The 15,468-nt window shown below is 57.4% G+C and overlaps 1 protein-coding gene across 1 annotated transcript in view; it reads right to left on the reverse strand.

Moving 5' to 3' along the window:
- TSPEAR (thrombospondin type laminin G domain and EAR repeats) overlaps positions 1-15,468 on the reverse strand; it is a 106,893-nt gene that overhangs the window by 7,861 nt on the left and 83,564 nt on the right. The window contains exons 4-9 of the mRNA XM_018050694.1: positions 14,710-14,800; positions 13,566-13,722; positions 12,220-12,351; positions 11,306-11,532; positions 8,658-8,844; positions 7,480-7,709 (exon numbers count right to left, since the gene is read on the reverse strand). Of these exons, the coding sequence (XP_017906183.1) occupies positions 7,480-7,709; positions 8,658-8,844; positions 11,306-11,532; positions 12,220-12,351; positions 13,566-13,722; positions 14,710-14,800 (1,024 nt within the window). The remainder of the gene's footprint in view (positions 1-7,479; positions 7,710-8,657; positions 8,845-11,305; positions 11,533-12,219; positions 12,352-13,565; positions 13,723-14,709; positions 14,801-15,468) is intronic.

The following is a 15,468-nucleotide window of genomic DNA, read 5'->3' on the forward strand; positions in this document are numbered from 1 at the left end:
ATATTGTGATTGCTGAAGTATACAATTACACAACAAACTGAATTAATACAAAAAAGAGGGGATCGAAGGCTATGTATGTGACAAAGAACTTGTTTTATACCTGATGTATAAGGAACTCCTACATATCAATAATGAAAGGCAAAAAAATTAAAGTATGGGCAAAGACTTGAATATGCATTTTGCAAAAGCGACTCTGGCAAGCGAGCAGGTGGGTGGAAATGTGCCATCGTTAGTTACCAGGGGACCGTGACTTAAAAACCACACAGAAGTGCTGTTTCACACCTTATAAGTTAGACTAAAAATACAGACAAACCCGGGTGTTGGCTAGAGCGTGGGATGACTGGCACTCACTGTTTTGGGGAATGTATGAAATGGTAGACTGTTTTGGAAAACTGCTTGGCAATTTCTTCAGAAGTTAAACATCCGCCTACTTCATGGCCTAGAATTCCACTCCGAGGTTTTTACTCAAGAACAGTAAAAACAATTTGCCCACAGAAAGCCATGTATGAGATGCTTTCAGTAGAATTATTCATAATAGTGAAAATCTGGAAACAGCTCAGGTCGTACAAAGAATTGAGCCTAGAAGCCACACAGCGATCAATTTCTGGACCCGGCTGCTTCCTGGGGACACCGTGCCTACCCTGAGGTAGGTAGTCCTGGCTGGCCAGAGCTGGTCACCGCGATGCCCAGCGACGCTGGAGGGACAATTGCATTCCCAGTCCACGTGGGAAGGGGCTCTGTTTTCCTTTACTCCGACCGGCGGGGGACGGGTCTTCGGACTACCCTTCCTCGGAGGTCCCTTTCCGGCTTGTACAATCCGCCCAGCAGCGGCCTCTGGTCCCCGCCGGTCCGGTACCCGCCAGGCCGCTCGCCTGGTGTTCTCTCCGCGTCCAGCAGAGGGCGTGGCTGCCCGATCTACCGCCCGGTGCTCGGAGCCCAGACACCGCAGCCTCCCCAAGCCCACCCCAACCCCGCCCCGCGGCCGAGGGGCGCGGGCGCAGAGAAACAGGCTTGGGCCCGTCCGAGGGTCGGAAACAAGGGAGCTCAAGCTAAAAGAGTGACTCACAGGACAAGGACAGGGACCAGGGCACCTGGCGTCGCCGACCCTGCCGGACCAGGAGCTGGGCTGAAGCCTTCCTGGGTTAGCACCCTCTCCTTACCGCGGCTCGGAGGTGGCACTATTTCTGTCCCCTGGGGCCACGCTGCAACTTTCGAGCTGGGGAGACACTCGGGCCCGTGGGGCCTCCAGCCTCATCAGAGGACCGACGTTAGAGACCCACAAGAGTGTGCAGAGTGGCACACACGTGCCAGCCCAGCCAGGTCGCAGAAACCAAGGGAGTGGCCAGACTGTGAATCTCCGGTTCTGCCCCACCCTTTGCTGATGAGACCACAACAGTGGGAAACGCAGACGCACGTACATACCTGCACGCACCTGTGTATACATGTGCACACAGCTGCATGGATGAGATTTTACACAGTCCTGCACGCATGTATCTGTATACATGTGCACCCACATGCACACACCTGCACATGTACACACCCACACAGAACAAGCGGCCAGGGCTGGTCTGAGAAGGGGGTCTCCCCCAGATCACCACAGCTTCCTTTCAGCCCCGAGCCACTCCTCCCTCAGCTCACTGGTCTTGAGCCCCAGCAAGAAGGGGTTGGCCTGCAGACCAGTGTCGGTAAAAGGGGATGTCTGGGCCTGGGAAGTGGGAGAAGAGGGCCCGAGCCCAGGAGGAAGAGCGGGGGCATGGCCAGCGGCGGGGGAGGGGAGGAGCATCCAGGTGGGCGTGGCTTAAGGGGCTCTCGCCTCTCCTCTGCTCTGTGCGCCCAGTGGGGTGGGGGGCGCCGGATACAGCAAGCACAGGGCGCTTCATTCAGTTTGAGTTTCAGATTAAAATGATGTTTCAGTCTATGTGTATGGGCACACTTTTACTAAAAACTGATTCGTTGTTTATCTGGTTTTCACATTGAAATACTGCTGCTGCTGCTGCGAAGTCGCTTCAGTCTTATCCGACTCTGTGAGACCCCATAGACAGCAGCCCATCCTCTGTCCCCTGGGATTCTCCAGGCAAGAATACTGGAGTGGGTTGCCATGTCCTTCTCCAATGCATGAAAGTGAAAAGTGAAAGTGAAGTCGCTCAGTCGTGTCCAGCTCTTCGAGACCCCATGGACTGTAGCCCACCAGGCTCCTCTGTCCATGGGATTTTCCAGGCAAGAGTAGCAGAGTCCGGCAGGTGGCCGCCTGACTGCCAGTCATCGGCTCGCAGTGAGCTTCCCTGGAAGCCTGGGGCCGGCACCTGCACCCTCAGCCAGAGGCTGGGCTCCTCCTATTCGGATGTAAACCGGGGAGAATCCCAGCCCAGGGCTGCACCAGCCTGGGCAGGGGTGAGCTGGCCTGAGGCCCCGCTGTCAGGCCACTCCTGGATTCTGAGCACATTAGGGACATGTCAGGGAGAGAAGAAGAAATTCCCACATCAAACAGCCCTGCCAAGCCCTCCCTGGCACCGGAGCAAGGCAGCCTGGCACCTGCTGGGCTGGGTGGACCATTCCTGCCCTTCTTTGAGTGGAATTCCCCTGAGCCCTGCCCTGGAATCCCCTGGCACTGCGCCTGCCTGGGCCTGGAGCATCTCGAGGGAGGATGGTGCTTCTGGGACTTGGCAGCCAGAGCACCTGGAGCCCTTGACAGTGCCCTAGAGCGTGGGTGGGCTCCCCGTAATCAGCAGATTGCTTGTTGGGCAGGAGGCCCTTGGGTTCTGGCTTTGATGGAGCAAAGAACCCAGGTCTCAGAGTGCCTGGGGAGGGAGGACCAGGAGCACTGCCAGGAGAAGACAGGCAGGTCCCAAAGGACCCTGGGGGATTCAGCCCTTGACACTGTGGGCAGTCAGCTACGGTGGGAGAGGGGCCTCCTCCTGGGAGACTGCAGGGGGCAGCACACTCCCTTGCCAACTTTGGGGTGCCCTCCAGCTCTCCCCCAGTACAGCGGCCCCTCCACACCTTGCTCTTCCCTGGGCGGCCTGGCCCACTGCCAGCTCCAGCCTCACAGAACAAACCCGAAGCACAGGAGGAAGTGCCCTGGCCCTGGTGAGCACACGGGCCGGTCCCTTCCAGGGCTGACCACCAGGGGGGGCACTCTCACAACACCCTCCTTACAGACTGCTGCCTCCATTTACATTCTTGGGGCTTCCCTGGTGGCTCAAACAGTAAAGAATCTGTCTAAATGCAGGAGACTGGGTTCAACCCCTGGATGGGGAAGATCCCCTGGAGGAGGGCATGGCAACTCGCTCCAGTATTCTTGCCTGGAGAATCCCATGGACAGAGGAGCCCGGCAGGCTACAGTCCATGGGGTTGCACAGTTGGCCATGACTAAAGTGACTTAGCAAGCATGCACATTCTTGGTGGAGACTGCCTTTCTGACAAACCCCAGCTTCATTCTCTGTCTCCTCAAACCTACTGATGACTCTGGGCAGCTCCTCTGCCTGTCCCTCCCCTGCCCTGATAAGTGGTTTCCCAGGGGGCTTCACTGGCCCTCTTCTTGGAGACCCTGTCAGCCCTCAGCCCACATCCTGCCAGAAATACCCCATTGCCCTTTGTTCTCATTTCTGCCCGTGGCCCCTCCCAGCAACAACCCCCAGTCTTGGTGCACTGCTGCCCCCTCCCCTTCCTCACCCTCTCCACTCCAGGTCTACACGTGATGACTGTAACCACAGATCCCACAGCCAGACAGCTCAGGGAGCAGAAGTCCCAGCAGCTGGAGGTCAGAAGTCCCATCCTTCCGACACACCCAGCTTCTACCTCCTTTGGTCCAAGATGGTGAGGCCAAGTGGTTGGAGCCTGAAGTGGTCTGCCACCTGAAGGAAGATTCTAGGATTCCTGGTGAGAGAGGTGGGGAGGTCTGGAAGGGGTTGCCGGGGAATGCTTCAGGGTGGAAAGCTAGTCTTCCATGCACCCCTGGACTGCAGACCCAGCATGAGCACAGCCTTCCTCATGAGCTGAACTCACCCTACCAGTGAGGGACCCACCTGGTGCCCCTCTCAGTGCTGTCCATGTGCACAGGGCCACAAATGCCAGCAGCCTGCATCCCTTGCCTGGCCATCCCTTCAGAAAGGGCTCTCCTCGAGGTTGGCGCCTCTCTACACACACTTCAAACTTCAACTCCTGCTTCAAACTCATGTGAGACCATAAGAGATGCTGCAAAGCTCCAAACCAAGTGCAAACATATGAAGGCATCTTCAGGACCTAAGAGGATTTAAACACCATACAAAAACAGCTGGCAGAACATGAAAATGGGATCTGGTGGGCTCTGAGGGATTCATTGGGTGCGAAGAGACTTGGCTCATTAGAGAAGGCAGGGTCTTCGGGTGTGTGTGGGCACAGGGATCAGCAGTGCCCCCTTGCAGCCCCCAGAGTCAGCTCCTGGGGCAGCTCTGCCCACCGGCTGGAGATGCACCCTCTCGCAGCCACTGTAGTTCTGCCCACCCCCACCCCTGCCCTGCACTTCTGGCTGACTCTTCCGGCCAGCGTCACAACACTGGGCTGGCTCTGGTTTAGGGCATGGAGCTCAGATGTCCCCCATCCTAGCTCAGTTGGGCCTGTCTCTGCCCCTCGGCCCAGTCTCCCTTCTGAGGGTGCCCCGTGTCTGAGGCCTGTGGCGAGGCTGGACATAGACTGGAGCCAGATCCGGATGCTGCCTGAAAATACAGTTTCAGGGGCTCACAGCTCTGTAGCCAGGATACTGGGGAGCATTCAAGGAGATGGGCCAGAACCTGGAAGGGATCTGAGACATCCTGAATGAGAGACAGTGGCAAGAACGAACACCACTTTGAGAGATTCAGGCTGGGTGCTTCCCCATGGTGTCCAGAGAGCACAGAGGCTCGGCACACGGCCTTCTGGTCAACCACACAGGTCCCCAGCTGGGCTGTCCCACCAGGCACGTGACATGAAGAGGGTTCCTGCAGCTGGCCGGGGAGTGCAGTTTGGAGATTATCATCCTATCTGACCTCTCCTACGTTTGCACAAAAGGCCAGTTTAGAAGGCCATCATCATAGCACCTCATCAAGGGCCTCAACCAGACCCCCAGCTCCCTGGGGCACAAGCCACCAGTGACAGTGCCGCCCTCTGCCATGCTCAACAGGAAATATTAACAGAAAACAAAGGGTCCTCCACACGTGTGATAAACGACCTGGAACCTGAGAATCAGGCTAAAATATATACATAAACTCATACTGGAAGAAACCGAGCTGGTTCTAGAAACAAACCAGAATTTTTAAAAACTATAATGATCTTCAAAAGTACTGAAGAAGATACTGCATTTACAGAGTAAGTATAGAACAGTATGAAGAGGAAGAGTTCTTGGATATTAGAAAGATATTAGCTTTATGAGAAGATGCTCATCAACATGATCGGAGAATAAAGGTAGGGAAAGAGTCTAAGTTGAAAAGATAACTCAACCGAGGAGATCTGAAAGCCCTCTAACCAGTGTGCAGGGGTGGGGTGGGCCATGGAATGATCAAGAAAAACCAAGAAAATCTCCCAGGCCTGGAAAAGCACAGCTTCAAGTTGAAAGGGCACTGAGACAAAGCAGTCAGGAGGTGCAGGGAGCCACTGGGAGAAAACCTGTGGGCGCCGAGGGCAGAGAAGGCCACTGGAGGGGCGCCCAGGGGGCAGGGGGGCCGCTGCACCCCTGGGTCCTGGGAGGCAGGGGGCTGCCCTCCATGTTCTCAAGGGAATGGCTTCTACCCTAAAATCCTGCACACCACTCATCAGGCAGGGCAAGGGACGCGGCTACCACGAGCATCCACACTTCCTGCCACAGACGGTGGTTCTCACTGAGATGAAGCTGGCGAGGTCATGGCTCCCCCTGCCTGTGGTTGTGCCATCAGGCCATGTGGCCCATGTGGCTGCGGAGGGTGAGGGGTGGGCTGTGACCTCTCAGTCCAGATCTGATGTGGGCTCGCTCTGCTCTACACCCATTGGCTGACTTTGGTCACATGACCCAGCTCAGCTGCAGGGACGCTGGGGAGCATGGGGGAGTACCTGGAAGGGGGTGTCCCTGAGGTATCACCCGAAAACCTGAGGTCAACTGGGACACTGGAGATCAGAATTGGACATGGTGGCTCCAGCCAAAGATGGCAGTAAAGGAAAGTTCCAGAAAAGGGGCCACTGTCAGCTCTAGAGACAGTCGGCCAGGATGGCACAGGCTGAAGGGCCCAGGAGGAAGGGCTGCAGGAGAAGAGGGCTCTCCGTGGACACATGCTGAGCAGAGAGCTCACAGCGACGCACGATGGAAACCCAGGAGGCACCGAGCACGCAGTGCTCCTAGGAGCCTGGGGACAGGCAGGACCAGCAAGAAGCTGGGGAACGCTACCATGTGCAGAGATGGTGGCTTTCTTCCCCCACAAAGGAAAGGAGAGGGAGGGAGGGATATGGGAAGAAGCAACTAGGAACTTGTGGAAAAGTGTCCTGTGCAGCACCTGGGGTCCATGCGTGCAGTGAGCCACGTGGGTCAGAGAGTCTGACCTGCATGCAGGGCCTGTCCCCAGGGGCTGGCCTGGAGGTTGTCCCAGCCCACTACTGAGAAGGGATTGGTCAAAAAGCACCCTTGGCTCTGTAAGAACAAGCTTATGACGTGGCCAGGACGATGCAAATGCCGACCTCGACTGCTGATTTCAGTCATCTGTGGGGGCTTGGGCTTCCCAGGTGGCTCAGTGGTAAAGAATCTGCCTGCTAGTGCAGGAGACCCAGGTTTGATCCCTGGGTCAGAAAGATCCCCTGGAGGAGGAAATGGCAACCTGCTCCTGTACTCTTGCCTGGAAAATCCTATGGACAGAGGAGCCTGGTAGGCTATAGTCCATGGGGTTGTAAAGAGTTGGACATGAGTTAGCAACTGAGCACATGGGGGCTTGGTCTGGGGTCTGACACTGAGACGGACAAGCCAGGCAGCTTGGAGGGAAGAGGGCAAGGGAAGGCAGAGGAGGGTCTGGACCCCATATCATCATCCTAGACTACGGTGGGGCCTGAGGAGGGGCTGCCAACTCTGCCCACTAGCCTGGGACTGGTCAGTACATGCATGGTTCACCGGGGTGTTCAGCACTGCCCCACCTGATAAAGCCTCTCGCTGCCTCAGTCTGATGCTTTGCCAGGCAGCCCACAACAGCTGGAACCAGCTAAGGGACACAAGACCTCAGAGAAGGTGAACAGTGCTGTTGCCACAGCTGGCCAGGTCAGGGGCCAGCTGCCGGCTGCCTCAGGACAAGAGCCTGACACCCACATAAAGGCCGGTTAGACTGTGGGGCCCGCCGGGGCCAGGGGACTCATCTGAGCACATGTATCAGTGGGAACTCTGTGCCAGGCAAGCCCTTCTACCTCGTCGGCAGGCTCCCTCACCTGACCTCTGGGGAGGCGCCTGGTGTGGACAGGCCTGGGGGTGGGAGGGGTGTGTGTGGGGGGGTGCCAAGGGGAGTGCAGAGTCCTCACCAGAAAGGACTGGAAGAGCTGGAAGGAGCCGCCAAGCCGCACGTACAGGTTAGACTGCAGCCGCGTGGATGTGCCGTTGAAGGCGTTGGCCACGGCCAGAAAGGCGTAGGGCCCCACCGTGAAGAACTCCCAGTCGTAGGCGCCCGAAGTGGCGATGGTCTGGTTGGCCTCGAAGAGCCGGGTCCCCGGGTTCCACTTGTAGATGACGCTGTCAATGTTATGGTTGTCACCTGGAGGCCGAGCGACATTGAGGGAGGGTGACAGGCTTCTGCAGCCTCACGCCAGTGCCCTGGGACCAGGCCCCCCCGGACCCTGCCCCAGGCCCTGCAGCCAGTCCAGTCCAGCTGGACCCTGATCTCCTGCACCCTTCCCGGGTTCCCAGCCACGTTACCCTTCACGTGACCTTCCTGCCTCTGTGCCCCATGAGAACCCTCAGTGGCCCAGCCTTTGGGGGACTCCAGACCCCTGTGATTATCTACTGTGTTGGAGGTGGGACTCCTCACCCCCTCCCCAGCCTCACCCTTCACTCTGCCTGCCTTCCCCTTCATGCTCCCTCCCCCCAGAGATCAGACCTGTGTGGGCTGGAAGCCCTCTCCCCACACTGTGCTCCTTAGGGCCTCCCACTCCCCGATACACACCCCGCTGGGCCAGCCTCTCCTGAAACACTTACTGTCCTTGGAGGTACCTGGTAGCAGGTTCTTGGGGTCCCTCTGCCCATGAGTGGTGGTGGGGTCTCCTCCCTAGCCCCCCACAGAGCTCCCTGGCAGGTGGTAGACTCAGGTAAACTCTGAGCCTTGGAACCTGCAGAGGCTGGAGACACTTGGCAGGGCCAGCTGCCCAGGGTCCTGTCCCCCTCGAGGTATAGCACCCAAAAGGGCTTCTGCGGTCACTCGGGGCAGTCACCTGGCCCAGAAGCCAGGTTTCCCAGCCCCTCCTCGGCCTATCCCCACGTACCCATTGCATCTCACAGAGTTTGTGCCCAGAATGGATGGGGGCAGGGACCCCTCCCACCTGAACAGGTGAGAGGGTGCTCAGGTGTGTCCGCCTTCCGACGCCACTGTCATACAGCAGAGCCTGAGGATGCGGGCCAGGTGAGGTTTATTATACATTTCTAATGAAATACACTGAATGCTGCAGGCGACCACGCCCCAGTCCAGAGTCAAGGTCACAGCCCCTACCTTCCCGGTGGTTGGCCACGGCCAGGAAGTGCTCGCCGGCCACCTCAAAGGCCTCCCAGTCCCGGGCACTGTGGGTGGGGACCCTCTGGTATGGCGTGAACCTCAGCCTTCTCTGGCTCCACTTGTAAATGACCGAGAACTCCTGACCCTTCTCATTCGGCTCAAAATTAGCCACAGCCAGGAAGACCTAGGGAGAGGACCAGAACAGGGCTCTCACCATCCGAGTGAGGGGCCAGGCTCTGGGCTTCTTAATGACAGCCCTGGGACACAGGCTGAACCCCGGGACAGAGGCCAAGCCCCGGGACAGAGGCCGAGCCCCGGGACACCGGCTGAACCCTGGGGTAGAGGCCAAGCCCCGGGAGAGAGGATGAGCCCCAGGACAGAAGATGAGCCCTGGGACAGAGGCCGAGCCCCAGGACAGAGGATGAGCCCCGGGACACAGGCCAAACCCCAGGGTAGAGGCCGAGCCCCGGGACAGAGGCTGAGCCCCAGGACAGAAGATGAGCCCTGGGACAGAGGCCGAGCCCTGGGACAGAGGCCGAGCCCCGGGACAGAAGATGAGCCCCGGGACAGAAGATGAGCCCCGGGACAGAGGATGAACCCAGGACACAGGCCGAGCCCCGGGACAGAGGCCGAGCCCCGGGACAGAAGATGAGCCCCGGGACAGAGGATGAACCCAGGACACAGGCCGAGCCCCGGGACAGAGGCCAACCCCCGGGACAGAAGATGAGCCCCGGGACAGAGGATGAACCCAGGACACAGGCCGAGCCCCGGGACACAGGCCGAGCCCTGGGACAGAGGATGAGCCCAGGACTGGCAGCCTGGGCAGGCCCCAGGACATAGCACTGACTCCAGATCTTAATTACTCTAAGACCCATAGCCAGGCCTGTGTCTACCAGCCTATTAGCTGTGTTTCTATCTCCCAAACCCAGGGAAAGCCTTATGCACAGCAATGTTCATCACTCAGACAAGGAGGAGAGATCTTATCACCTTGCTGTCCGTCAAGAAGCACGTGTGTGTCACACACTTGAGGACCATGTGGCAACGCCCTACATGTGACACAACCCAGAGGCCCAGTTCGGGCGGGTCATGTGATGTGACAGAAGCCGGAAGCCTAGGGTGAGGGGCTCACTTGCTGTGGCTGAAGCAGCCCCAGGGACCCTCTGTCTACTTAGGGGACCTGACAGATTTTTCTTATTTTTCCGAATTTCCCAATTTTTTGATATATAGTTATTTTTTATTAGGAAAAAGTAAAAATCTTTAAAATGTCATCAACCATAAGACCAGAGAGCTAGTCCCTCCTTCACCAGGCTGCTCTGGAGTTCAGGACCCTGACAGCCAGCAGGGACAGGAAACAGATTTGTCCTCACTGCATGGGCCTTGGGGGTGGGGTGTGCAGGGCTGGAACTGGGCACACTGGTGACAGGCTTGAGAGCAGCCATGGGAGGGGGCCCGGGGATCCTGCCATTTGGAGTGGAGGACCAGAAGGAGCTGGGAAGGAAATGCTTATCTCGAGGGGGCAGCCCTCTTAGTCCCACCCTTGGGCTACTGCTCAACACAGTCCTGGTGAAAGGAAGGGGGCTGCCTGCCAGGCTCTCCCATCCAAGTCCTCAGGTTCAGCCCTTACCGTCTCAGCTGTCCCCTCCATCAGGACAGCACGTGTCCCCCATGTTTATGGGGCCAATAGAGGGAGGCCAAGATGGAGCCTCATTTCCGCTCCCGTTTAGGTCAGATAAAGAAAGCTGAGCACCAAAGAACTGATGCTTTTGAACTGTGGTGTTGGAGAAGACTCTTGAGAGTCCCTTGGACTGCAAGGAGATCAAACCAATCAATCCTAAAGGAAATCAGTCCTGAATATTCATTGGAAGGACTGATGGTGTATCTGAAGTTCCAACACTGTGGCCATCTGAAGCAAAGAACTGACTCATTAGAAAAGACCCTGGTTCTAGGAAAGATTGAAGGCAGGAGGAGAAGGGGATGACAGAGGATGAGATGGTTGGATGGCATCACTGATTGGATGGACATGAGCTTGAGCAAGCTCCGGGAGTTGGTGATGGACAGGGAGGCTTGGTGTGCTGCAGTCCATGGGGTCGCAAACAGTCAGACACGACTGAGCAACTGAACTGAGCTGAACTTAGGTCAGATTATCTCAGAGCTTTGAGGAGGCAGTAGCAGGTCTGCACAGAGTGGGAAATGTCTCAGCAGTGGTCTCGTGTCCATTTTGTAGGAAACGGAACAGATGTTCTCAGTCACATTCCAGACCAAGAGACGCAGGTGTATCTGATTCAAAAGCCATTTAGAACCTGTATGAGGCTCTGAAGCCAGTAGAAATGCCTTTCTCCATAAAACCTATATAAAGTGAAAGTCACTCAGTCATGTCCGACTCTTTGAGACCCCCATGGACTGTAGTCCACCAGGTTCCTCTGTCCATGGAATTCTCCAGGCCAGGATACTGGAGTGGGTTGCCATTCCCTTCTCCAGGAGATCTTCCCAACCCAGGGATTGAACCCAGGTCTCCCACATTGCAGGCGGATTCTTTAACATCTGAGCCACCAGGAAACCCCAAAATCTACCTAAGGAGCCCCAAACCTTGGACTTTGTGGGTTTTTCCAAGATAGAAACTGACACAGTCGCACACGTGAACTTGCCTTTTTCCCGATGGTGAAGTGTCTCCAGGATTGTGCCTGGTGCGTGGGGATGTCCTGGTATGAAGCAAACTTGCCGTCGGTCCACTTGTAGATGGCGGATGTGGTTTTCCGGTTGGCAGTTGCTACAAAGAGCCCAGTCTCAGGGATGACGAAGACCTCGATGCCCAGCGTCTCTGAGTTCGTGAACAGACTCTGATGCTCCTCCACGTAATCCAGCCTTTCTTTGGCTTGTGATAGAAACATGGAGACCAGTTAAGGCTTCCCAGAACAGAAGCCCTGATGGACGACATCGGGAGTGACCCCAGGGCCCTGGGCCATGACCCTCGGCCTGAGGTCAGGCCAGTGTCCCTAAGCCCTGTGCCACCCTCACCTGGAGGCCCAGCAAAGGAGATTCTGGTCCCTGAATGGGCTTTAGGGCCTGCAGAGCCCCCAGGGACACTTGCTGGATGGAAGTGACATGTCAGGTCCTTACTAGACATTGCACAAGGCTCCAGGCTTCCACAGAAAGCTGTGCCCTAATGTGAACTAGAGAGTAGAGGCCGTGGCTCCTGTACAGCCCCCTGGACAGCCCCCTGCAGCCAGTTCCCACTTCCCAGGGACCCCCACCCTCTGACGGCTCCTCTCCTTACCTCCCTGCCAACAACACTACTCTTGGGTTCTGGGCACCATCACATCCCATCTGACCAGAGAGGGAGGAAAGGGCGAGGACAGTGGATGGGGCACCCTGGAGGAGCCCCATGGTCTACCCTAGCTGGGACCTTCATGAGTCTGCCAGCCCACGAGTCAGGCCCAGAAAGGCGCTTGTTTCCAGGTGAAACACTCAAGCTCGCTGCTCTGTGAGGTTCATTCCCTATTCCTACATAATGCTGGCTCTGAGAAGACACCCTAGGCCCCTGGAGACCTGCACGTCTCACCTGCTAACACGGAGACCCACTCGCTGCCCACGCACAGGTATAGCCCCTTGCGGCTGGCGTCGAACCAGAACTGGGCATCCTCCGCTTTCGTGCACGGAGGCCGGGGTCCCAGCGTCACCTTCATGTCGGTTTCTGGTGGGGGTGACAAATGTCTTGTGGGCATGTGCTCCCCAGAGGGAGGTGGAGTCAAGGGTGTCAGGTGACCCCTGACCTCTGCACTCCTTCCAGGAACCACTCAGGGTCATCAACGAGGCCTCTGGGAAGCAGGGAGACCCGGGAGCCCAGGGCTTGCCCTCGGCATCTGTGCACAGGACCTGGATATGCCCCCTGAAGTCCAGCTGCCTGCCCACCAAGTTCTTCCCCAGACCCCAGCTTCTCTGAGAACCCTCAGCAATCATGCCGCCTTGCTCTCTCCTCCATCTGAGACTCACTGGCACAGGTTCGGCTAATTTCTATCTGCTTGGTCCTCAGGCACCTTAACCCCCTCATTCCTGGTCATCACGGCTTCATCCAGGTCCAGCCCTGTCCTAATGATGCCATGTGGCTTCCCTACAGTGACTACTGAGCTGAGACTTCAGTGGCCAGGCAGTGAAATAGAGCATCCTCAACCTCACCAAGTGCCCGGCAGAGGCCTTGGGGGTCAGACTCCTGCTCAAGGCCCAGAAAACACCCCAGAGGTCATGAGACTCTGGGAATTTGGGGACGCTGGCCCAGGACTGGGTCTAAGGGCTGACTTGCTCAAGGGGCTCCCCTGACTTGTGAAGCAAGGGCTGTGATGCTCTAGGAGTCAGGGTCTCCCCACCTCCCCAGTGGGAGTTGGGGTTGTTGGCGGAGAGAGTTTTGGATTCTCCATGGCAGGGGGTATGGCTTAAATAAAGTCAACACTGACTTTACATTGGGGAGATGCAAACACAATGAAAGATGCCAGTGCTGGGGACCTTCTAGGCTGAGGGGTCCCAGAAAATAGAACTGAACCTCATGAAGATCAGGGTCCCACTGGGGGTTGAGGTTTGGTGTCTGTTGGAGAGGGAAGGGGAGAACAGGCCCCAGATGCTGCTCTGGGGGCATAGCAGGTGGCAGGTGGGAGTCAGGGAATTCGTGTCAGCTCAGCCCTGGGTCCCAGGCAGGATGAGCAGTCTGTCGAGGGCACCATCTGACAGGGCTTAAGCAGGTGGATCTGAGAGCGTCGTTTGCCTCCCCAGGGAGGGGGTCATCTGCATCAGGCCCCAGCTATCCGTTCATCCACATGGTAAGCACCCTCCTGTCTTGTGCCTGGGGAACCTGGGGGTGACCAGGCTCTTGGGGTCTACCGACAGCGTGGGGAGGGGTAGCTTTGGCCTACTAACCATAGGGGTACTTTAGCACCTCGTTGTCTTCCGGCTTCCCTGTGAGGCCACGCAGGATGGCGGGGATGGACAGCACAGCGAGCTCAGGGTTCACGCAGGGGCAGAGCCTCGGGGTGGCATCCGAGCCGGGCAGCAGAACCAGCTGCCTCACCAGGCCCTGCAGAGGGAGGGCCAGGGCACTCAGACCTGTGCTGCTGGAGGGCCCGGCGACCCCTGGGCTCAGCCTACCCAGGCCCTGAGGGAGGGGTGGCCAAGAGAGAGGAGTCTGCCTGCAGGTTAGGGGTGCTGGGAGCAGTGGTTGAGAGCTGTGCACGGTTCTAAGGTGATTACACCACGGAACGGGTTCTTCCTGTGGACTGACCTAGAATGACTGGGTGCATTGGTCATTCGTCTGTATGTCCACTTGTCCGTCCATCTGTCCACTTATCTGCCCGTCCATCTATTCATCTCTCTGTTCATCCACCCATCTCTTTGTCCAGTCATCCATTCATCCATCCACCCATCCAATGCCCATTCATTCATCCATCCATCCATTCATCTGTCTGTTCACCTAGCTGTCCTCCCATCTGTCCATCCACCATCCGTCTTTCTATTACTCTCCATCCATCCATCCATCCAAGCATGCCATTGGTAAATATTCAGATCTCACCTCTTACGCACAAGGCATGGTTCTCAACACTGGACACAGCAAGAAACAAAAGCCCGTATCCTCAGTGAGCAAGGTCCCCCCTTCAACACTCTAAGGGGGAGACAGGCAGGCAATGACCAAACACACAGCTGGTCTGAAGGAGGTCATGGCTACAAAGACCATCCAGAGAGGGGATGAGAGAGCTGGGTGTGGGGGCATCTTCTCAGGGGTGGGCAAGGCCTTCATGGTACAAGGGCACAAGGCAAGGCCCCAAGGTCACTGGAGCGCGCCACGGCAGGACTGGGGACTCACTCCAGGAGGAGGGCACAGCAGGTGCAAAGGGCCTGCAGGGGAGCGTGCCTGGCTAGCAGGGGTCTCCTCTGAGCCCTTACGCTCCCCATTCCCATTTGGCACACACAACTGTTTAATTAGAGCATTGGGGTGCCAGGCCAGTGGTGACAGCCCCCAGGAGCACTGGTGTTGGGAGGGCCTGGTGGGCAGTGCCTCCATACTTACCGTGAATCGGCCTTTGGTCCTCCTCCGACTGCCAATGAAGAACCGGGCTCCTCGCACAGACAGGGTGGCTGGGAAGGGCATGTCAGCCATTCTGAAAACATTGGAGGGTGGTTTTAGGGCCATGGGAGAGAAGACTCAAGCCCCACTTATGCAGAGAGGACAGCGGGCAGCACAGCGAGGCTGTATCAGTGTCTAGGGGCAGCTGTGACCAGCTCCACCAACTGGGTGCCTTAAACAACAGAAGTGTGTTCCCTCATGGTGCCGGAGGCCAGAGGCTGAGATCAGGGTGTCAGCTGGGTGTGTCCCCTCTTTAGACTGGAGGGGAGCCTCTTTCAGCTCCCGGAGTTCCTGGCTTCTGAGCAAATTGTGTGGCCTCTCGTCTGCTCCTCTTTTCATCGGGTCACCAATCACTGACTCAGGGCCGCCCTCCTCCAGTGTGACCTCAGCTGAGCTCGGTTATCCCTGCAGGAATGCTGCGTCCAAACGATGCCCCACTCCCGGTTCTGGCAGATGTGAATTTGGGGGACGTGCTTTGCCTCAGGACAGGATCTTCTACAAAAGCGTGTGCTGCAGAAGTGCTCAGTGGCCCCTCTCCATCTCACAGAGGCCTCTGTGGCTTCTGTCCACACGGGGTCCCCCGCCTGTCCCCCTCCTCTGAGCCCAGGGCGAAGGGACAGACGGTGTCAGAGTTAGAGGGGGTTCACCTTGTTGGTGACCCAGGGGGTGTAGGAAGATGTGGCCAGAGTTGGGACTGAACAA

The sequence above is a fragment of the Capra hircus genome, chromosome 1 (assembly GCF_001704415.2).
Source record: "Capra hircus breed San Clemente chromosome 1, ASM170441v1, whole genome shotgun sequence".
NCBI lineage: Eukaryota > Metazoa > Chordata > Mammalia > Artiodactyla > Bovidae > Capra > Capra hircus.